This window comes from Panthera uncia (assembly GCF_023721935.1).
Source record: "Panthera uncia isolate 11264 chromosome A1 unlocalized genomic scaffold, Puncia_PCG_1.0 HiC_scaffold_17, whole genome shotgun sequence".
NCBI lineage: Eukaryota > Metazoa > Chordata > Mammalia > Carnivora > Felidae > Panthera > Panthera uncia.
Window position 1 is genome coordinate 26052676 of NW_026057577.1, and position 24853 is coordinate 26077528.

Genomic DNA, 24853 nt, shown 5'->3' on the forward strand with positions numbered 1-24853 from the left:
AGAGAGAGAGAGAGAGAGAGAGAGAGAGAGAGAGAGAGAGAGAGAGATTGAGAGGGAAAGGGAGAGAGACAGAAAAAGAGAATCCCAAGCAGCCTTCACACTGTCAGCGCAGAGCCCAATGCGGGGCTCAACCCATGAACTACACAATCAGGACCTGTTTTTTGGTTTTTTTTGTTGTTGTTGTTGTTTTTTTTTTGTTTTGTTTTGTTTTTTTTTTAAAGAAGGCTTCGCACCCAGTGGGAGCCCAACGCAGGGCCTGACAAAGGGCCTGAACTCACAACCCTGAAATCAAGATGTGAGCTGAGATTAAGAGTTGGACACTCAACTGAATGAGCCACCCAGGCCCCCCCAGTCAAGGTGTTCAGATCACCGATACAACATACTTATAACAGTCTGCATTTGTAGCTGTTGCGTTCATGATGTTTACATAGGCCTATTTCATTATGTCACTGAGTACGGTCATATCTAAGCATTTATATAATGAAATACTACCATTTTATATCTTCAGTACTTTTATTCTCATTTATATTACAGTTGGGCATTCATCAGATGAATGGATAAAGAAGATGTGGAATTCTGGATTACACCACCATTCACCTACGTGACTGTGATTGAATCAGGAAACCTCTCTAGGTTTCGGTTTTCACATCAACAAAACTGAACTGCTAGGAAGATTAAATGAAATAAAGTGTGTACTACTACCACGGTTTATTGCATTGAATGCCTACTACCACACTGTAAGAACTTAACAGTAGCCACTGTTACTCTACATGTATTCTATGCAATTCTACGACAGTACCTATTGTTATTCCACATTCAACTACCATATACACCTTATTCTTTAATCATTTTACTGACAATGAAATTCCAATCAAAATTCCAATATTAATATTTTAAAGGCTAATCTTTTTTATGTCTGTCTCATATCTTAAAATATTAAAATGTTAGGCAATATTTACCAATTATTTACCACCTGACCCAGCAGTTGAGCTTCAGGAATTTATCCTCAGATATGCCTGAAGATGTATGAATTCATATATGTACAACACTATTTACTACAGAATTGTTTGTAACATATCAGCAACAACCCAAGTGTTCATCAAGAGAGGGCTGGCTGAATACATGATGCCCCCCAAAAACAGTATGCAGCTTTTAAAAAGGACAAAAGAAAAAAAAAGAAGAATGAGGAGGCTTTTCTGTACTGATATGCAAAGATTGTCACAATCCATTGGTTCAGTGAAAAATACAAAATGCAATGAGGGATAAAAATAGGATTTTCAATAAAAAACAGTGAATAGGAATCAGCTAAACTTACCAGTTAACAACCTTATGTACCTATTCACAAATTTTGTGATTCTCTAACATTTATGCATGTAATTTCGTATTTCCCTTTTCGGGAATTCATCATGACAACAGTCTTTCATGACAATCTATTATTCCAATGTGTAAAAACTAGAATTTCTTAATCAGAAATTATAGTTTTTCCTTTAGGTAAAAGAAACATTGAAAACTATTTTTTTATTATATCTATAATTAATACCATTATTTTTGACACTTAAAAAATTTCATTTTTCCTCCTCCCCTCTTTTTTTTCTTTTTCCTTTTTTTAAGTCACATTAGTGTTGACCTTTTTTTTTTTTAGATTATTTATTTTGAGAGAGACAGAGAGAGACAGACAGAGAGGGCGAGTGAGGGAGGGGCAGAGAGAGAAGGAGACAGAGAATCTCAAACAGTCTCCATGTTCTCAGCACATAGCCGGACAGAGGGCTTGATCTCACAAACTGTGAGATCATGACCTGAGCTGAAATCAAGAGTCGGACATTCAAATCAACGGAGCCACCCAAGTTCCCCTTCTTTTTCCTTTTGACACATTAAAAATTTCTGACTTAGAATAAATTGTAAAGTACTCTTGGCATCCATACCAGAAAATGGAACTTTACATTCACATAAAAATCTGTGTGAAGGGGCACCTGGGTGGCTCAGTCAGTTAAGCATCCAACTCTTGGTTTAGGCTCAGGTCATGATCTCACAGTATGTGGATTTGAACCCCACATCAGGCTCCAGGCTGACAGCGTGGAGCCTGCTTAGGATTCTCTCTCCCTTTCTCTGCTCCTCCCCTGCTCACACACACACTCTCTGTTCTCAAAATAAATAACCTTAAAAAAAAATCTGTGTACAAATGTTCATAGATGCTTTATTCGTAACAGCCAGAAACTATAAACTGCCTAGATGTCATTCAACAGGTGAATGGTTAAACTTTACATATATACACCAAACATTACTACTTACCAGGTGAATGGTTAAACTTTACATATATACACCATACATTACTACTCACCATAAAAAGTAATAAACTATCAATACATGCAACAACTTGGATAAACCTCAGAGGAGTTATGCCAGGTGAAAAAGGCCGATCACAAAAGTTATATATTGTAAGGCTCTATTTATATAACATTTTTGAAACGACAAAATTTTAGAATTGGAAAGAAGATTAGGACTGTCATGGGTTAGGGAAGGGGACAGAGGAACATAGTCAGGAGAGAGGTGGATGTGGTCATAAAAGGGCAACATGAGGCATCTTTGTGATACAACTGCTTAGTACCTTGACGTGGTAGTGGACAGATCACATAAACATGTGACAAAATAGTACAAAGTACAAATGAGTACAAGAAAAACTGGGGCACTTGAGTAAAATCTATAGACTATAGCAATGTCAATATCATGGTTGTGATACCGTACTAAAGCTCTGTAAAATATGACCACTGGGGAAAACTGTGTAAAAAGTACTTCTATGTAAAGGGTAATCTCTCCATATTCCTTTTTAACAGCTGCACATAACTCTACACTTACCTGAAGAAGAATTTTAATTAAAAAAAAAGTGCAGATCAATATACATATAGAGCCACTTACAGAGCAGAAGTAAAATTCTATTTGTATTTACATAAAGGAACACTGAAGGAATACTGACAGTGGTTATCTTAGGGTGGGGAGAAAATGGAGTAGCAACAACTTTTCAATGCATAAATTTTCACAATATTTAAAATTTTGAATCGGGACCATATAAACAGGTAAAAAAATAAGTAAACTATTAAAAGTACCTTTTGTACAAAAGGAACTTTAATTTAGTTAACATTCTACTGCTTTGGAAAGCACTTCAATTCCAGTTATCCTTACCTCTAACCTCTGTGTCTGATCCTTGCCCAAAAGGTCACGAACTTCTTCATTATATATTTCCAAGTAAGACACTCGAACCAAAAATCTGTAAATAAAACATCATTTTAAAAAACAGAGAAATACTTACAAGAACAGTTTTAATACGTATTGAGAAGATATGTGCCTATATGCCTTTCTTGTGTTTGTACTTCTCAATAGTAGAAAATAAAAGAATTCTCTTTTACCTTGTATCTCCCTCTGCTTTTGCAATATGACCAAATATGTGAGCAAATGAATTTGGAATGATTCCTCTAAGTTCAGGAACAGCTCGAATGCCTTCCATGGTAAAAGTTTTGCCTGTTCCAGTTTGTCCATATGCAAAAATAGTCCCTGAAAATGATGAAGAGAATCAATCACTTTTAGAGTCCAATGCTACAGAATAACAGCTCTTAAAAATAATTCCTTTGACATTGTGATGCAATTTCTTCCTTGGATTTAAAACTTACTCAAGTACAAATTTCACTTCTATTATCAACAATTACAACATGTACTCTGTGCCAGGTAAGCCAAGCACTGTCAAAGCCCTAAAATCAATGATATATTCCTAATTATTAATAAAAAGTATACCAAACCGTAAATGTAAAGTCTTACACCATGGCTAAGCATAAGAAATTCATTATAATGTGTATGCTGATTACTTAGTGTAAACATTACGTTGGAAAAGGTAATACAATTGCAGGAGCAAAAGAAGACAAGTTCTAGAATGGAAAGACCTCAGTGTGACCTATCTGCCAGTGGTGAGCCATATGACCTGACACAAGAATCTACCCAGAGACTGTCTCCTCAGTGGTAAAACAAGAATAAGAATAAGTACCCGACATTAATAGTAAGAACCAAATGAAACAATTTACTCCAAGCGACCATCATGATGCCTGGTAGAGTAAAAGTAAATGGTATTTTCCTTCTTCTTTATCCTAAAATAAATTCATTACTTAAAAAATATGTATTTTTGAAGTAAAAGCTGTAAGGAATAGGGGAGTCAAAAAAGGTGACAATACAATCATTACAGGTAATTACAGATACAATTTAAACTTTCTAAACAGCTAAATTCATTAATTCAACAACTACTCACCACACACCTGAGTATGGTATTGTGCTAGGCAGCAGGGGACACAGTGAAAAACAAGACAAACATAGTTCTTAATCTTACAGTATGTGTAATCTTGGAAAGGAGGTATTGGTCAAATATTTATAGGAGGATGAGTCCTGGGACTGAGAAACAGAATTCTAGATGACAGTAAAGGGACACAGTGTAGGCAGGAGAACTGATGCAAGAGGAAATGCGGGGGTGGGGGGGATGAGGAAAGGCATTCCAGAAAAGCTAAAATTTAAGATGCAATCTGAAATATGAGTAAGAGATAGTAACAGAGTGGACAGCAAGAGGCAAGAGAGAAAAAAGAGAGGTTTTGAGGAAATGAAATGAGATCAGAATGAAGGAAACAGAGATGGAAAATGAAGATGGATGTAGACAGAGCTAAAGACACCAGCAGGAGCATAATCACACAGGGCCACGAAGACCATACTAAGGTTTTAAGAAGGTATCATAAAAGCAAAGCGAAGCCAAAGAATGATTCTGCAGTTAGGAGTGAATCAGGATCGCTACAGCTACACTGTGTACATAGAATTGGAAGAAAGCAAAGGGAGATTTGTGAAGAAACCAAAGAGCTGGAGCTGACAACAGAAGGGAGTGAGAAAGGTGGAAGGATTTCAGAGACAAGTAACAGAATCAATAGCACCTGGGAAATAATTAGCCAGGGGAGGAATCCAGGACGACTTTCAAATTTCTGGCTGGAACAAAGGGATGTATGGCTATGCTGTATACTGCTGTATACTGAGATGGTGAACACCACTAGAAAAAATGACAGTTTGAAAAGAAAGACCATGAATTCAGTGCAGGGCACACTGAGCTTTAAGTGCCCGTGACACAACCAAATAAATGCATGCATCAAGCATGTGGAGGCAGGTGGAGGGATGAAATGTATTTGCTCAGTGAAGCCCTACGAGTGCATGTGATTTCCAAGGGGGACAGCTCAGTTTAAGAACACAGCACAGGAAGTGACAGCCCAAATGACAAAGGCTTTTCAACTATCACTCTATGCAGTTAACCTCTTATGTCATCATCATTTCTAGACTTTCTGTGACAATAAGCACAATAATTAATCACAACAGAAGCCATTTTTTACACATGGGAATAAAAAAGTCTTAATTTTTTCTAACTCACTGAATATTTCAAACTCTGCCATAAAAATGCATTATTGCATTCAAAAGAGCTAAAAATATTATGAACTCACAGACTGCACTTTATAACTGACACAAGAGCTATCATTTACAGATCATCTGCTATGAGCTAGGCATGTACTTTACATGCATCCTTACTGAATTTTCACCCCAATCCTAAAAGCTGGGCACTATTTCTATTTCCATGCTTTAGTTGAGGAATCGAAGGCTTACAGAGGTTGGATTACTTGTTCAATGTCATAGTAAGTGGTAGAAAGAAGGTCTGCACACAGTCCATTTGAGTCCAGAGCTCATACTTCTAAAAAGTATGTAAGGGCCAGAAATTTTTTGAATTCAAAATTAATTCCTAATGCAACTTCTATGAATGCATTAAATACATGAAGATTACTAATTTAAAAAGGATATTAATCTCTAATTTTAGAGCTAAGAAGGATCAGGAATGCCTGAAAATAAAAGAATCTTATCTCATTTTCAGAGAGGAAATTCCAAATTCCTAGCTTTTTACGTCCAGCTTAACAAATCTAATGCCAGCATTTCCTTCATATGAACTTCTCTTAAAACTCTACTTTTTAAAAACTAAAAACGACCTGAAATCTTACCACATCTCCCTATTTCCTAACTACATCTTTAAAATGGTGGAAGGCCTACAAAAAATCTGCACGTGGATTTTTATTTCAGTGCATAATTCTAACTGCCAAAACTTGGATGCAACCAAGATGTCCCTCAGTAGGTAGGTGAATAAATAAACTGTGGTACAGCCAAATAATAGAGTATTATCCATTATCAGCATAAATAAAGATATAAGCTATCAAGCCATGAAAAGACACGGTTAAAACTTCAGGGCCTATTGGGGCGCCTGGGTGGCGCAGTCGGTTAAGCGTCCGACTTCAGCCAGGTCACGATCTCGCGGTCCGTGAGTTCGAGCCCCGCGTCAGGCTCTGGGCTGATGGCTCGGAGCCTGGAGCCTGGAGCCTGTTTCCGATTCTGTGTCTCCCTCTCTCTCTGCCCCTCCCCCGTTCATGCTCTGTCTCTCTCTGTCCCAAAAATAAATAAAAAACGTTGAAAAAAAAATTTAAAAAAAAAACAAAAAACTTCAGGGCCTATTAACTAAGTGGAAGAAGCCAAACTGAAAGGTTACATACTATATGATATTCTAGAAAAGGTGAAACTATGGAGACAGTAAAAGCATTAGTGGTTGCCAGGCTTAGTAGGGGAAGGAAGGATAAACAAGCAGTGCACAGAATGAAACTATTATTTATATTACAACAGTAGACACATGTCATTATATTTTTTGTCAAAGCCCACAGAATGTACAAGAGTGAACCCTAATGTAAACTATGGACTTTGGATGATAATGACATGTCAGTGTATGTTCATCAATTGTAACAAATATACCACTGTAGTGGAGGATGTTGAGAGTGGGGAACTTTGTATACATTTGGGGACAAAGGATATATGGGAAATCTCTGTGCTTTCTTCTTTCTTTCTTTTTTTTAATATTTTTTAATGTTTATTTATTTTTGAGAGAGAGACAGAGTACAGGTGGGGTAGGGGCAAAGAGAGAAGGAGACACAGAATCTGAAGCAGACTCCAGGCTTTGAGCTGTCAGCACAGAGCCTGACGTGGGACTCAAACTCACGAACTGCAAGATCATGACCTGAGCTGAAGTCGGACACTCAACCGACTGAGCCACCCAGGTGCCCCTCTCTGTACTTTTTTCAATTTTGCTTTAAACTAAAACTGTTCTAAAAAACGAAGTTCACTAACTTTTTTAAAAAGTTTTAAATGGTAGAAGGATTATGTATTTGTCTTTCCACATTTCAATAATACATTTAAATAATGTAACATTCTATGTTACAGCAGTCCTGATTTTGGTCCTTTTTCCAAATGTTTTTGTATGTTACTATCAACAATTTTCAGTCAGCATAATAGGTGCAAAATAGGTGAAAAGTCCCTTGACATTTACATACTAATTCATACAACATTTATTTTTTAAAATACACAGTTCTATTTTTCAAAATTAAACTTGTGACACTTCAGCTTCCAACAAAGATAGAGTAACAAGGACCAGATTCACCCTCCTGACTGAAACAAATACGAAGCAACAGTTTTCAAGACCATGGACTCCAGTCAACAAAAGGCCATGACCCCTGAAAAGTGGCAAACAGGTGAGGTGAGCCCTATGACAGCCCAGCTTCCTGGCATGTGAGATAATCAGAGCCACGGACCAGGATGGGGAACCCAAGGAGTGCTGGGTGGATTCCCTGAGTCAAGAAGGAGCCACAGTCCAGAGAGCCCAACACAGCTATATGCTGTAGAGAGGACAATAGTGCACACAAAACTCCAGATTCCAAACATCTGCAGATGGTCTTCCTCAAGTACTCAGCTGAGTACTAAGCATCTCAAGAGTGTAAGGAAACTATCTAAATGGGGGGGGGGGGGGGGGGGGGCGGGAATAATTTGGAAGGAAGAGTGCCCGGCACTCAAACAGACCAGAAACAGTATCTATTTATACCAGTCAGACTGGAAAATCTCATGATTCACAGGACATTAGGTACAAAAAGGTCTTGCCTCATTCTTAGGGAAATAACCTCAGAATGAACACTGTTCCAGTCCTAACTAAAGATCTTAAAAGATCTAAAAGAATCTGGGGCACCTGGGTGGCTCAGTCGGTTAAGTGTCCGACTTCAGCTCAGGTCACGATCTCACAGTCCGTGAGTTCGAGCCCCGCGTCAGGCTCTGGGCTGATGGCTCAGAGCCTGGAGCCTGCTTCCGATTCTGTGTCTCCCTCTCTCTGCCCCTCCCCAGTTCATGCTCTGTCTCTCTCTGTCCCAAAAATAAATAAATGTCAAAAAAAAAATAAAAATAAAAAAATAAAAGAATCAAACTATTTTCAAGTAACTGCAACTCAGAACAAAGTTCATCAATATTTATAGAAATAAAAAAATTCAAGAGCCAAGGTGAAACTCGCAGTGTCCTGGCACCCAACCAAAATTTGCCAAACTTGCAAAAAAGATATGACTCATAATGAAAAAATCCATCAATCAGTCAAAGCCAATTCAGAATGGACACAAATGTTAGAATTAGCAGATAGGGACATTAAAACAGTTATAAAAACTATATTCTACATGTTAAAAAGTTAGGTGGAAACTTTGGATGGATATTTGGAAGAACTTGGACAGAAGATACAACAAAGACCCAAATCAAACTTCTAAAGATAAAAATTACGTGTGGGATGAAAAATACAATAGATAAGGTAAATGGCAGATTCAACACTGCAGAATAGAAGATCAGTCAACTTGAATATATATCAGTAGAAACAGTAAAAAATTTAACAGAGGAAAAAAATAGAAAAAAGAAAAACAGCATCAATGAGCTGTGGGACAATTTCAAGCAGCCTGATATACATGTCACTGCAGACCCCCAAAAAAAGGGTGGGGACAGGAAAAATATTTGAAGAGACAATGCCTGAAATTTTTCCAAATCTGATGAAAACTACAAACTCACAGATCCAAAAAGCTTAATGAATAGTAAGCACAGAAACATAAAGAAAAATACATGGCACATCATAATCAAATTGCTCAAAACCAGTGATAGAGAAGATCTTAAAAGCACCCAAAGAAAGATATGTCATATAAAGAAGAACCAAGATAAGAAGAAAAGCAGAATTCCAGGAGGAAAAAATGCAAATGAGAAGACAGGAGAGGTATATTCTTCAAGTATTAAAAAAAGCTATCAACCTAGAATCCTATACCCAGTGAAAATTTCTTTCAAAAACAAAGGCAAAATAAATACTTTTTAGACTACAAAATCTGAAAGAATTCATCACCAGTAGACTTGCACTTGAGAAATATTTAAGGAAGTTTTTCAAAGCAGAAGGAATGTTACTAGATGGAAATATAGGTCTACATAAAGGAATAAAGAGTACCAAAAATGTTAACTACATAAGTAGTTATAAGTAATATATGTTTTTTCCTATTATTTAAATCTCTTTAAAAGATAACTGATGGTTTAAGCAAAAACATTAACAATGTGGTTTGGAGTGCATAACATGTAGAAGTAAACAACAGCACAATACTGAGGAGACAACCACTGGAAGTACAGCACTACAAAATTTTTTTAAGTAGCATAGTATCACCTGAAGGTAAAGTGGGATACATTAAAGATTTATACTATAAACCTTAATGCAACCACTAAAATAAAACAAAGATGTATTGCTATATATGCCAACAGAGAAGAATGGAATAATAAAAATAATACAAAATAAGGCATAAAAGGAGGAAAAGAGTACAAAGAGAAAACAAAAAGCAAGACATAAATTGTCTCAATACCTGCAGTGAAGAAGCAGAGTTAGCACGACTGAGTTTAGAAACACACACACACACACACACACACACACACTCAAAATACTACCAACTATACAGTGCTGTGCCAAAAAGAGCTAACAACAGATCTGGGACTGCTATTCTTTGAGAGGCCTGCTTTCAAAGTTGGCTTTTGACTAGCATCTGGGAATGTGGATTTAAGAAGGGTTCTCATCACTCCCTAACTGGTAAGAGTAGCTCACTATGCCTAACTTGTTTATATTAACAAGGTGGTTTGTGCTAAACACCTGCTTTCCTTCTCCTGAGAGCCTGGGATCTTGGCAAGTGCTAGGCTGAGGGTGCCCATATGAGCAGGCTCCAATAAAAACTTTGGGCACTGTGTCTCTTACAGAACTTCCCTGACAAACAACATTTAACAAGTACTATCATAGTCAATGGTAGAACAATTAAGCACATCTTGTGTGCCTACTAGTAGGAGAGGACTCTTGGAAGTCTGTACCTGGTTTCCTCCACACTTCACCCCAGGCACCTTTTCCCTTTGCTGTTTTTTGTTTTCTTTCTTCCTTTTTTCATTTCTTTCTTCCTTCCTTTCCTTCTTTCTTTTGGCTATGCATGTGTGTCTTTTTTGCTCTAATAAGCCAAAGCTGTAAGTACAACTATAGACTGACTCCCTTGACTTCTCCCAGCAATCTGCAAATGTGGTAATCTTAGTGACTTCCAGTATAGCTACCTACTAGAAATGCACTTTCAATATAAAAACACAAGTAGGTTCAAAGTAGAAGAATGAAAGAAGATATACTATGTTAACATAGCATCAAAAGAAAATTAGAATGTCTATATCAATATCAGACAAAGTAGGTCTCAGAGTAAGGAATATTACCAGGGATAAAGAGAGTAATTTCATCATGAAAAAGAGATTAACTCACCACAAGGATTTAAAATGCCTAAGCATTTATGCACCTACTCAGAGGGTTTCAAAATTCATTAAGTAAAAAGTGATATAACTGAAAGGAAAAAGCAAATACAAAAATGAAGTCAGAGAATTCGAAACCCCTCTCTCAGTAATTGACACACCAAGTAGAAAATAATTAAGTATAAAGAAAATCTGAACGACACTATTGAACAAATTGATGTAATGAAACGAACATTTATAGAACACTCCACCCAACAACAGCAAAATACACATTCTTTTCAAGAATATACAAACATTTAAGGGAGCCTGGGTGGCTCAGTCGGTTGGGTGTCCGACTTCAGCTCAGGTCATGATCTCACGATTCATGGGTTTGAGCCCTGCGTCAGGGTCTGTGCTGACAGCTCAGAGCCTGGAGCCTGCTTCTGATTCTGTCTCCCTCTCTCTAGCCCTCCCCCACTCACACTCTGTCTCACTCTCTCTCTCTCAAAAAATAAACATTAAAAAAAATTTTTTTAAAGAATATACAAACATTTAATAATAAACTTCATTCTAGATTATACAACACATCTCTAATTTCAAAAGATTCAAGTTTTACATAGTATTTCTCTGACTAAAATGGAATTAAACTAGACATCAGTAACAGATCTCTGGAAAATCCCAAAATATCTGGAAATGAACACTTTATTTTTTTTAAGTATTTTTTTAATGCTTATTTATTTTTGAGAGAGAGAGAGCACACGCAACGTAGCACGAGCAGGGTACAGGAAGAGAAAGAGGGAGACACAGGATTTGAAGAAGGCTCCAGGCTCCGAGCTGATAGCACAGAGGCCCACACGGGGCTTGAATCCACGAACTGTGAGATCGTGACCTGAGCCAAAGTCAGACACTTAACTGACTGAGCCACCCAGGCACCCCTTAACACATTTCTAAATAACCCAAGGATCAAAGAAGAAATCAAAAGGGAAGGAAGAAAGTTCTTGCACTGCATGAAAATGAAAACACAGTGTGTCAAAATCCATACAATGCTACTAACGCAGTAGTTAGGGTTTAATTCATAGCATTAAACCTCTATATTAGAAAGGAATATAGGTCTCAAAACAATGACCTCAGCTTCCACCATAACAAAGAAAAAGAGGAATAAAGTAGGAGGGAAAAATAAAGATCAAAGCAGAAATTCACAAAATAGAAAATGTAAAAAATAATAAAGGAAAATTATTAAAACCAAAAGCCAGTTCTTTGACAAAATCAGTAAAATTGTTAAACCTCCTGCCAGACTAATCACAAGAAAAAGAGAAGACACAAATTACAATCTATCATGTATCACATACCAATATCTTACTGAAAAAGATCACACCACATTCTAACGTAAGAATGATGTTGCCAATAAATTCGACAAATTCCATGAAAGATAAACTACCAGAGCTTACTAAAAGAAAAATAGGTAACTTGAATATCGCTATATTATTAAAGAAATTGAATCTTTAGTTAAAAACCTTCCCACAGGGTTCCCTGGTGGCTCAGTCAGTTAAGCATCTGACTCTTGATTTCAGCTCAGGTCATGATCTCACGATTCACGAGATCCAGCCCTGCACTGATGGTGTGGAGCCTGCTTGGGATTCCCTCTCTCCCTCTCTCTCTGCTCCCCCACCTCAAAAATAAACAAACATTTAGAAAATACGTATATGAATAGCTGCTCAACATTATTAGTTACAGAGAAATACAAGTTAAAACAATGAAATACCACCACAGAGCCACTACAACAGCTATAATTAAAAAGACTGATAATCTAAATGTTGGTGAGAATGTGAGGAAATTAGAACCCTCATACCACGCTCATGAGGAAAACAAATTAATAGTCACCACTCTCAAAAACAGTTTGGCAATTTCTTCAAAAACAAATATACCTTAACCATATGACCCAGAAATTCCACTTCTAGGTATCTACCCAAGAGAAATTTTAAAATTTAGTTGCACAAAGACTTATAAAAGAATGTTCATAGCAGGGCTATTTATAACAGGCAAAAAACTGGAACAATCCAAATTTCCATCAAAGATCACTAAAGGAGGTATATTCATAAAATGGAATTCAGCATTAAAAAGGAACAAAGGAGGGGCGCCTGGGTGGCGCAGTCGGTTAAGCGTCCGACTTCAGCCAGGTCACGATCTCGCGGTCCGTGAGTTCGAGCCCCGCGTCGGGCTCTGGGCTGATGGCTCAGAGCCTGGAGCCTGTTTCCGATTCTGTGTCTCCCTCTCTCTGCCCCTCCCCCGTTCATGCTCTGTCTGTCTCTCTCTGTCCCAAAAATAAATAAAAAACGTTGAAAAAAAAATTAAAAAAAAAAAAAAGGAACAAAGGACTGATATACACAACAACATGGATGACCCTCAACAACATTATACAAGTGAAAGAAAACAGATAATAAAGATAGATAGTGTATGCTTTGGTTTACATGGAATTTCAAGGAAAGACAGAACTATAGACAAAAGCAGGTCAACGGCAGCCTGGAGATGGGAATGCAAAGGCACATAAAGAAATTTCAGTGATCATAAAACTGGATTGTGGTGATAGTTTCAAAACTGTATGTATTTACTGTAACTCATCAAACTGTATGATTACAATGGGTGAAATTATAGGGTATTAATACCTCAATAAAGTTATTTTTTAAAAAGTGGACTTTATACTCACCATTGTAGCCTTCAAGAACAGAATCAATAATAGGTCTTGCAGTTAAGTTATAAACATCAAGTTGTTTACTCTCTGGTCCAAACACAGTATCAAAAGTAAATGTCTTTGGAGGTTCATTGGAAGAATCAGTCTTATGTACAGTAATAGTTCCCCTCATCTCATCCACACTGACAGCTTGTTTATAGCACATTGATTTCTCTCTCTCGTTGAGGGGCCGGCACCTAACAACCACCTTCACATTATCACAGCTTTCAGGCTTCTCTGATTTATTGATCTGGTGGAGAAAATGTTCACAAATAATGAAAAGAATATTTACTTTTACCTTCAGCAAATTAAATTTCAAATTTGAAAAAGGCTACTTTGCCATCCTAGTACCTTGCACATATTAAATACTCCATGAATATTTGTTAAATGCAATTAAAGATCTTACAGATATATAGAAAAGGCTTATTAAAAGATATGAAAAGGCAAATAGGTTTTTTTTACAATACAAATGAGGGGAGAGAAAATCTAATTTACATTTATAGTAAATAAATGCTATTCAAGAAGAAAATGAACCAGTATATTATAGACTGCCTTTCTGCATAAAAGTCCCTGACTTCCTCTGAGTTTCCTGCCTATAGGAAAACACACGTGAACATGGTTAAGAACTTTAATCAAGAATATAGTAGTAGGTTCTGTGTTCCCCCGAGACTTTTATTTTCTACAATGCATTAGTCAAATTTTTTTTAATCACGTAACTGTATGTAGTCTATCTTCTCTATAGAAGACAACATTAAATAAAACACAGAAAAGAAAGTCCAATAGCAGACATAAATGTTTTAGTATGCCTCTAACCTTATGAACATCTATACATGTAAAGTTTCAATTTTTGAAATTTTATGATTAAGACTCTATGTTAAAATATAATCCTTAACAAAGACAAATACTGTATGATTTCACTTATACGTGGAATCTAAAAAAAACAAATGAACAAACAAAACTTGTAGATACAAAGAACAGATTAGTGGTTGCCAGAGGGGAGTTGGGTACGGAGATAGACAAAATGGGTGAAAGGGATCAAAATGCACAAACTTCCAGTTATAAAATACATGAGTCATGTATAAATAATATATGGCATGGTGACTACAGTCAATAATACATATTTGAAAATACATATTTGGAAGTTGCTTAAAGACTGTATCTTGAAATTTCTCATAAGGAAAAAAAAATTAACTCTGGCGATGGATGGTAACTAGACTTACTATGGGGATTATTTCACAAGGAATACAAATATTAAATCACGTGGTACAGGTGAAATTATTATAGGTCAATTAACTTCAATTAGAAAAATACAATCCGGTTACTGAAGTAAAGTTCAATCGTTTAGTTGAACAGTACCAACACAAGATACCTCTCCCCTTCTCTACTTTCACCACGTTAGTCTAGTCCCCATTCTCCCACCCTGCATTGTAAGGCTCCTTAATGGGACACCTGCATCTAGTTAGGTTTTCCTACAGTCTGTTCCCTCCATGGCAGTCAGCTTCAACACAAATTTAATCATGACACTCCCTTAGTTACGACTCCGCAAAGGCTTCCCGCTGACATCACTGACATAAGGACTGTGTATGAAAATCACAGTCCTTAAGGTGGCCTTTAAGACCTGGCTCTGGCCCATGTCTACCTGTCTAGCCTTATTTCACAAGTTTCCCTGCTTGGCTTTCTTAGCCACAGCCACACGGGTTTGTTTGTTTGTTTTGTAAGCCTTTTCTGTTCACCATGCTCCTTCTTACCACAAGCCTCTCCATGTGCTGTTGCTTCTGCCTAGAACATTCCTCACTCTCACCTTCACTTAGTCTCAGGTCTCACCAAAACAGCCACTTCACTTGGAAAGACTTCCCTAACTAGGTCAAATCCTGGTATAGGCCCTGAGAGCACCCTACTCTCTCCCTCCTCTACAACGGTTTCAATTCTACTTTTCTTTGCTTCTTATTTGATTGTCTGTCCTATCTGTCTACACTAGAGGTTGCGAACTGGTATTCAAGGGACTGAATTCAGCCCACAAATACTTTTTGTATGGCTCATAGAATTTAAAAATATTTTTTAATTAGTTGCTAAAATTCAAAAATGGAGAAATTTCATAAAAATAACAATTTCTAGATTCTCTTGGGAAAAAACGATGATTTGGGTGGCTCAGTTGGTTAAGTGTCTGACTTTGGCTCAGGTCACCATCTCATGGTTCGTGGGTTTGAGCCCTATGACCAGCTCTGTGCTGACAGCTCAGAGCATGGAGCCTGCTTCAGATTCTGTGTCTCCCTCTCTCAAAAATAAACATTAAAAAAATTTTTTTGAGAAAAAAAAGATGATCTGACATGTATAGGCCAGCGTTCCTACATAGAAACACCTTACAACTCACCAGAAGCTACTTTCTATTATATGCCACCCATTCACTTCGTTAATGTTAAGGGTCTTGTCTCTACCAACATGATTTTCACCTCTGCCCATTAAGGCAAGCTTCTATCTTCCCAAGTTCAAGAACCTGTCTGGTTTTGCTCAATATTTTACCTCCAGTGCCTAACATGTGATTGATTCCCAGTATTTGCTGAGTGAATTGATAAATAACTTGAAAGCAAGATCACGGAACAAATACTAAGCATTTAATGCTAAATGTCAAGTACTGTCCTTCAATTCCGTTGTGCGTTACCTTATTTCATCCTGATAAAACCCCATGAGGTAAAGTTTAATTACGTGGGAATTAAAGACCCAGAAAGATTAAATAATTGTCCGAGGCCTCGGACCAGAAGAAAAACAACCAAAGCCCTATGTGTTCTCCACGACCCTATAATGGACTTAGGACGCCCCCTATTAAATGTACGATAATGTCCTGTGAAATCCTACAAGACAAACATACCACCCAACCCCCGGCCTCACACACAAAGACACCTACGGGTTACATTCTGCACTGTAAGCTAAAGCACCACGAAAGGAATGACAGCTCGAGTCAAGGGCTGGAGTAAGAACAGGCAGCTCTCGTTTCGCTCCCTTCCGGAGCTGGCTCCTTGGCGTACAGACCCCACCAGGTGTGGAGCATCCAAAGCCGACCCCCCGCGGCCGCTCCCAGGCGCCCCACTCAGCTAGCAGGGCTGGGAGCGAGAGCGCATCCTCAGGCGCTGTGCCTTTATGTCAAGCAGCACAGGCCCTGCGGGATGCAGTACCGGCGAAGACAGCAGGGCCTGCCCGGGGCCCCTCCCAGGACCGGCAGGATCCTCGCGGGCTCCAGCCCACCCGCCAGGCTCCCCAACCGCTGGGGCCAGCAGAGCTGACCCTGCCCCGCCCCACCCCAGACGCCTGCCTGTTCCGCGCCTCCATGGCAACAGCCGCGCCCCCGAGCCAGGCCGCTGGGATGAGGAATCCCAGCAGCTGAGCGACTCTCCTCACCGGCATCGTGGCTCCCTCCTGTGCCCCGCTGACGTCCCCGCCCTGGGCGCAGTCCAACGGCGCCGGGTTCGCAGGAGAGGTTTGTCAGAGATTACCGAAATACCGCCTTGGCGCTCTCGAGACTGCGGCTCCTCGGGCGAGAGCAGGCTGTGCGCAAGCGCACTGCGAGCTCGCCCCGCCCCGTCCCCGGGCCTCAGGCTCTCTTGGCCTTCTGAATTACGCCTGCGCGGAAGCTTTCCGAGTCCGTCTCCTAGGACGCCAGTACTATGGCTGCGCCTGCGCAATGCTGCCATTCGACTGCGCTAGAACTCTGGCCCGCATTGGGGCGGGGATACCTGGCTGCCACCGGTAGGCAGGGGGGAGGCGCTCCTAAATCCCGTGACTACCTTTGTGGCTCTTGCAATATTCCCAATATTAAAAACAACCATAGGGGGGCACCTGGGTGGCTCAGTTGGTTGAGCGTCCGACTTAAGCTCAGGTCATGATCTCATAGTCCGTGAGTTTGAGCCCCGCGTCGGGCTCTGTGCTGACAGCTCAGAGCCTGGAGCCTGTTTCCGATTCTGTGTCTCCCTCTCTCTGCCCCTTCCCCGTTCATGCTCTCTCTCTTCTCTCGAAAATGAGTAAACGTTAAAAGAAAAAAAACAACCATAGGAAAAAATTCAAAAAGCAGTTGTACACTGCGTCCATGCGGAGAGCTAAAGACTTAGCCTGATTGCTGACTTGTTTATGACCTCTCTTACAGATAAGGTCATAAGGAGCTTTGTAGGTGTTTTCACAAGTATCTCCAGAGCCTAAAATAGGACTTAAAATAGGACCTAGCACAGAGTAGGTTTTCAATAAATATTTGTGAAAGAACGAATGATCTTGATCCATCTTCTTTCCTGTCTGAAGCTCTGCTCTGAACACCAACTACTGGGCTTGGATGTGCGATAGGCTTTTCAAGATCATCCCTGTCAAAAATTGAAAGGTTGATTCCCGCCCCCTCCCACACACACACTACTACTGCCCATCCCCACCCCAAACCCCTGGCGAAACGCTAAAAAAAAAAAAAAAAAAAAAAAAGTGCCCTCTCAGACTTGTCTCAGCATAATAAATCTAAGCTGAATCCTGACAATTGCTCAGGTCAAACCAGTCTCTTTTTCTCATACCCAATAATCAATCGTTCAGCAGAGCTTGTTTCTATCTTCAAAGTAGAACCAGAATCTAACCCTTTCTCACTACCATGATCACCTGTTATCTGTATTACTACAACAGCTCAAAATTGGTTTCCTTGAGTGCACCCTTGTCCTCTTTTAGATGTTTTCAACACAGGAGCCAGAAAGATGGTGTTTAAACATGAATCAGATAGTGTCTTTTCTCTATTCAAAACCTGCCAATGATTTCCTATCTCACAAACTGAAAGTCACAGACCCTTTCCCCACTTCCTACAATCTTCCCTCTTGCTCATTATTTTGCACCAGCCCCACTTGGCCTCCTTCAATGGACCTTCCGGGCATGGTTCCATCTTAGAACGAAAGAGCTTTTGCACTTGCAGTAGGAAATAATAAAAACATCTATAAAGCATTTTACTTAGTGCCAGTGTACTATTCTAAGTGCTTTACTTTCTTTTTTTATTATTTAATCCATATAAAAACCTTTTGAAATAGGTACTGTTAGTCATTTTACTAGAAAATAGGAACAAGGATTTTACAGATAAACAAACTCACGTACAGAGCCATTAAGTAACCGTCCAAGGTCAGACACATGGGCAGTGACAAAGCTCAGATCCAAACTTAAGCCCTGGAAAGCTCTCCCTCTAAATATCCCCATGCCTCCCCCACCTCTTTCAGAATGTCTTTGTTCACACATCACCTTCTCAATGAGTCTTACCATGACCTCTCCACTTAAAATTTCAGCTTTCATCACCCATCTTCTTATATCTTCTCCCTATTTTATATTTCTCCATAGTATTTATCACCATCTAATATACTGTATATATATATTATGTAAACACATATACATAGCTTTCTTGAGATATAATCAGACATCATACAAGTCACCAATTTAAATTGTAAACATAAATGGCTTTTATTATATACACAGACTATAACCACAATCAATTTTAAACATTTTCATCACCCCAAAAAGGGATTCTATATTCATTATAGTGACTCCCACTCACCCCATCCGCTCCTCGCCAACATCCTAGCCCTAGGCAATCACCAATCTACTTTATGTCTCATAGATTTTCCTATTTGGAACATTTCATATAAATTGAATTATATAATATGTGGCCTTTTGTGAATGACTTCTATCACTTAGAGTAATGTTTTCAAGCTTCAGCCCTGTTGTGGAATATATCAGTAATTCTGTACTTATAAGGCTGAGTAATATTCCTTTGTGTGGATATACCACATTTTTATACATTTGTCACTTGATGGACATTTGGGTTATTTCTACTTTTTGGCCATTATGAATATTGCCACTACAAGTTTCTGTGTGAACATGTTTCATTTCTCTTACATCTAATATGCCTGCAAGTGGAATTGCTGAGTCATTCAGTAACTGTAATGTTTAACATTTTGAGGAACTACTGAACTTTTCTCTACAATGGCCACACCACCAGCAATTTTTCATTCTCACCAGCAACATTATGAGGTTTACAATTCCACCACATCCTCAGCAACACTTGCTACTTTCTTGTTTTGTTTTGTGTTTTGTTTTTATAGTCATACTATTGGTGTAAAATAGGATCCTATTGCAGTTTTGATTTACAATTCCTTGATAACTAATGATGCATTTGCTTTCACCTGCTTATTGACCATTTGGACGTCTTCTTTGGAGAAGCGTCCGTGCAAATCCGTTGCCCATTTTATTTGTCTTTTCATGATTAAGTTGTAAGAGTTCCTTCTGTATGCTAAATACAAGTCCCTTTTGGGATACACAGTATGCATAAATTTTTCTCTGTGGGTTGTGTTTTTAATTTCTGGAGAGCATTCTTTGAAGCTCAAAGTTTTTTGATTTAGATCACATACAATTTATATATATTTTTTCTTTTGCTGTTTCTTTCGTTGTGCTTTTGGTACATATCTAACAAACCATTTCCTAACCCAAGGTCATGCAGACTCATTCTTCTAAGAATTTTATAGTTTTAGCTCATACATTTAGATCTATGATGTATTTTGAATTATGTTTACATAATGGTGTGGTACAGGGATCCAGCCTCATTGTTTGCATATGAATATCCAGCTGTCCTATCACCATTTGCTGAAAAAACTATTCTTCCCTCCACTGAACCACTTGTAGCACCCTTGCCAAAAATCAGTTGATCATGAATGTGACTGTTGATTTCCAGACTCTCAATTCAATTCCATTGATCTAAATGGCTAACCAAATGCCAGTACACCTTGATTGCTATAGGTTTGTAGTAGGTTTTGAAGTCATATAGTATGAGACCTCCATCTTTGTTCTCTTTTTTCAAGATTGTTTTGGCTATTGTGAATCCTTTGCATTTCCATGGAAACTTTAGAAACACCTTGTAAATTTCTGCAAAAAGCCATCTGGAAACTTAACAGGGATTACATTGAATCTATAGATCAATTTGGTAAGTGTTGCCATTTTAACAATGCAAGTCTTTTAATCTATGAACATGGAATGCCTTTCCATTTATTTATGTCTTCTTTAATTTCTCTCAGTGATGTTTTGTCATTTTCAATATGTAAATAATGCAGTTTTTGGTTGTATTCTTGAATATTTTAGTCTTTTGTATGCTATTGAAAATGGAATTATTTTCTTTCTTTTTTTTAAGTTTATTTATTTTGAGAGTGACAGAGAGTGTGAGCAGGGGAGGGGTAGAGAAAGAGGGAGAATCTCAAGCAGGCTCCACACTGTCAGCGCAGAGCCCACTGTGGGGCTCGATCCCACCAACCATGAGATCAAGTCCTGAGCCAAAATCAAGAGTTGGATGCTTAACCGACTGAGCCACCCAGGCATCCCTGGAATTATTTTCTTAATTTTATTTTCAGATTGCTCATTGATAGTGTATAAAAAATTGATTTTTTCTAGTACACTGACCTTGTACTCTGAACTTCCATGAACTTATTACTTCTAATAGTTTTTTAGCAGATTCCTTAGGATCTTCTATATACAAGATCTTTATTTCTTCACCTGAAAGATAATTTCATTAGATACACAATTCGAGGTTGGTAGCATTTTTCTCTCAACACTTTAAATATCTCGGCCCACATCTTGCTTGCATGATCTCTGAAGAGAACTGAAATGTAATTCTTATCTTTGCTCTTCTATAGGTAAGTTTCTTCCCCTCCCCGCCTCCAGCTTCTTTCAAAACTTTGTCTTTGATTTTCTGTAGTTTGAATGATATGCCTAGGTATACTTGGGGGGCATTTATCCCACCTGGTGTTCTTTGAGATTCCTCGTTCTGTGGTTTGGTGTCTCATATTACCTGAGGAAATTCTCAGTCATCATCACTCCAAATATTTCTTCTATTCCTTTTTCTTTCTTCTCCTTCTGACATTCGCATATATTTTAATGTAAATTTAATGTAATGTAAATCTTAATGAAATATATCTCACGTAAAGAAAAGTGCACAAATCAAAAATGCACCGCTTGATCAGTTTTCGCAAGGCGAACACGTGTGTAATCAGCATCCAAATCAAGAAACAGAACATTACCAGCCCTGGAAGCTCCTTGTGTTCCTTCCCAGTCACTATCCACTGCCCTCTAACGGTAACCACTATCTTTTTTTTTTTTTTTTTTTTTTTAACGTTTATTTATTTTTGAGACAGAGAGACAGAGCATGAATGGGGGAGGGTCAGAGAGAGGGAGACACAGAATCCGAAACAGGCTCCAGGCTCCGAGCAGTGAGCACAGAGCCCGACGCGGGGCTCGAACTCACAGACCGCGAGATCATGACCTGAGCTGAAGTCGGCCACTTCACCGACTGAGCCACCCAGGCACCCCGACCACTATCTTAACTCTTAACGTTACAGATTTCGTTTTTCTTGTTCTTATACTTTATATTAATGGAATTATACAGTATGACGTCTTTTGTCTCTGTCCCTCAACATTCAGTATTATGTTTGTGAGATTGTTTTCTTGTTGGGTGGAGCATTAGTCCATTCTTTTTCAAGGTGGTGTAGTATTCCATAGTGTGAACATACAGAAATTTGTTTATTGCATTCAATTGCTGACGGACATTTGGGGCTATGACAACATTGCGTAGGTGTCTTTTTGATGCACATATATGAATTTCTGTTGAGCATATACTTAAAAGTGAAATCGCTGGGATTTCTATATATTCTGTTCATGTTTATTATCTGTCTCTCCTGGCTAGAATGTAAATTCCATGTCTGTGTTATTCACTGTTATGTCCTAACATTGTAGGCCTTCACTGAATAACTGCTGATGGGGAAAATGTATGCATGAAGGAACTACTTTGTGAGGCAGATTTTGCCTTTTTTTAAGAGTCGAAGTAAACAGGACTGAGAGCTCAAGTCCCATAAACGAGATCACACAGAGTCAGAATTCCATCTCAAGGGTGTCTGACTGAGGAGCGCTCTGGACGCTTCTCTACCTGGTCTTGTGTGCCGCAAAGCCCTACTGTGAAATAAGACGCAGGGTCTGCGGCCCGGTGAACTTCTCCAGAGCCGAAGTGCTCACCAGGTGACGCATTCCGGGTTCGGGACTCTGGTCCTGGGGCTTCGGGCATCGGGTGGGGAAGAAGCGCTCAGCGGGAGGTGGGGGCGGGGAGTGAAAGAAGACGGAATCCTTCACCCACCGGCAAGCACTCCACGCGCCACAAGCCGTGAGCAAGTGTCAAAGCCCGGCGGGTTGGGAGTTCCAGGAGCTGCTGCGCGCCCGGGCTGGGGGTGGGCCCGCCGAACCCTCCCCGCCCCGGCGCGGCCCAAGCTGCAAGTCCCCCGTGCCGGGTTATAAAAGGCTGGCTATGGCAGGACCCAGACCCAAGAGCCGGCGCTCGCCATGGCCTCCGGCAGGCGGCTCCCCTCGCAATCTTCGGCCCCAGGGGGGAGATCAGAGCCGCGTTTGGGCGAAGCGGCCCGCGGCATTCTTCTCCCGCGGCCTTGGTGGAACCCGTAGCTCTCCGCGCCGTCACCGAGAGGACCCCGAGCTGCCTGTCCCGCTCTCGGTGCCGCGCCAGGTCCGCAGCTCCCGCGGCCACCCCTCCAGGCCTCAACCCCGCGGGTGCCGTGCGAATGGGGACGCCCTCTGGATGAGCGCCGACTGGCCGCCCACCCGCAACTGGCCCTGGGCCGCGAGGCGCGCCTGTGGCGTGGCGGTCAACCCCAGGTAGCGGGCCCCGCGGCCGGAGCCTTCCGGGAGCACGTTCACCCCCTTCCCCGCGCGCGCACGGGACGCGACCGGGTTCCACCTGCGCCCGCGCCCAGGTGAGCAGCACCCTGGAGGCGGGGACCTTCACCAGGTGCGTGCCTTGCACGAGGCAGGAGGCGGCGGTCGCTAGCCCCTCTCGCAGAGAGGACGCCTTTCTGGTAGGTGCTTCGGAAGAGGTCTTGAGTTGGGAAACTCTGCTTAGGACCAAAACGGGCGCGAGGACCATCTCAATCCGTGAGCCGCTGGGCAACACTCAGTCCCATCGCGGTTTAAGGTGCAGGGACGTCTCACATCCCCTATGGTGACCTTCAGCGGGCTTGTGTCCACACAGGCGAACCTACACTGGCCACCAACGACCTTCCCTGCCCTCCCCTACCCCTTCTTTCCAACAGGCTGAGATCTGCCACAAGGTCCAGGAAATCGTGTTGTCGCTCCTGGGGCTTAAGAACATTTTTAACTTCTCCCAAATTACTTTTAACCTGGCTCTCACTACCTTCAGCCGCCTACTGGTTTCAGTAAAGGTAGGGGCTCTGGGGGTGGTAATAGAGGGTGGGAGAAGAAACTGACCTCTGCCCTTAATTGCTGCCTGAGAGGTGCACTATCCCAGCTGCTTAGAGGCTCATAAACTAAGGGTTACATCCCATACCCAGCCTGTCTGGCTCAATGTTGTGTGGCTGTCCCTCTGAAGGGACCTAGCTGGGAAAGGACTTACTGTGTGATCATGTGGGTGTGTTTGTCTGGATCTTGCCATTGCAGCCTGTGGTCATGATGTGTTCCCCGAAATGGTGCCGTATTTCCCACCCTCATTCATCCCCCTAACAAGGGACTACTGACTAGCCACTGGTGCTTCTGAAATCAGGGGCATATTCACGGGTCAAATGTGAAACATGGCACTAACTGGTGGAAGAATACAATACATCTCTTTTTGAAGAAAGGAAAAAACTTAATTTCCCAAAGAAACCCACCAGTGCTTGACTACTTGTTCCTGGCATTCATATTCTGGTCAAATGTGTTTGTTCCATATTTCAGATAAGAGATTACTCCATTGTGTCATGATTACTTGCTTGAGACTTGCTGCCAAATTTAACGAAGAAGAGGAGGTAGGCATCCCTGGGAGTCCACTCTGGGCTGCTTTTGAAGTATAGGAGTGTTACACTGGAACATTCAGACTCCCAGAAAGGTATGTCCTTAGGAATGGTGGGCTTTTTAGAAAATGCATTAACTTCCCAGGATCTCTGCTTTGCTGCCTTTAGCCTTGTTGGACCTCACGACCCCATAATGGGCACTTAGAACAGCTGAATTCTCCTGGTCCAGCAAACCCAGAGGCCTGATCTCCTGGCAGATGTATCTTTATTGGTCGATGTCTGATGCCACCTCCCACTGAACAGAAACATTGGCTGTTGAGCTAGGAAAAAGGCCTCCCCAAACCATGTGCCATAATGTCCCCCCCTAGAAACCTGTTGAGACTTAAGGACTTGTCTGTGTCACTGAAGCTGCTCTTCAGAGACTTTGGGACCCTTCTCTTGAGAGGCAGGAGGGCCATGTGCCAGGGGTCGAGGAGATGCCCCCACAAGTGCTTCAGGCTTGCTTGAACTTGGCAGTTTCACTATAGTTTCTGTTCAGAAGATTCTCTCCCAATACCCTTTCCAGACCCCCCTCTTTCCATCTCCACAAACTTTCCCACTTTAGGGATAGTAAAGCCTGTCATTGCCA

At 40.4% G+C, this 24853-nt stretch overlaps 1 protein-coding gene across 4 annotated transcripts in view; it reads right to left on the bottom strand.

Moving 5' to 3' along the window:
* The window catches only part of KIF3A (kinesin family member 3A), a 105207-nt gene extending 88235 nt beyond the window's left edge, over positions 1-16972 (bottom strand). For 2 of the 4 annotated variants that reach the window (XM_049649153.1, XM_049649152.1), the window contains exons 1-4: positions 16793-16971; positions 13376-13649; positions 3402-3546; positions 3178-3262 (exon numbers count right to left, since the gene is read on the bottom strand). In XM_049649153.1, the coding sequence (XP_049505110.1) occupies positions 3178-3262; positions 3402-3546; positions 13376-13649; positions 16793-16798 (510 nt within the window). In that variant the 5' untranslated portion in view covers positions 16799-16971. Of the gene's footprint in view, positions 1-3177; positions 3263-3401; positions 3547-13375; positions 13650-16301; positions 16651-16792 lie in introns of those variants that run through there. The other 2 variants (XM_049649155.1, XM_049649154.1) reach the window with 2 other exon arrangements.
* Positions 16973-24853: the final 7881 nt, after the last annotated feature.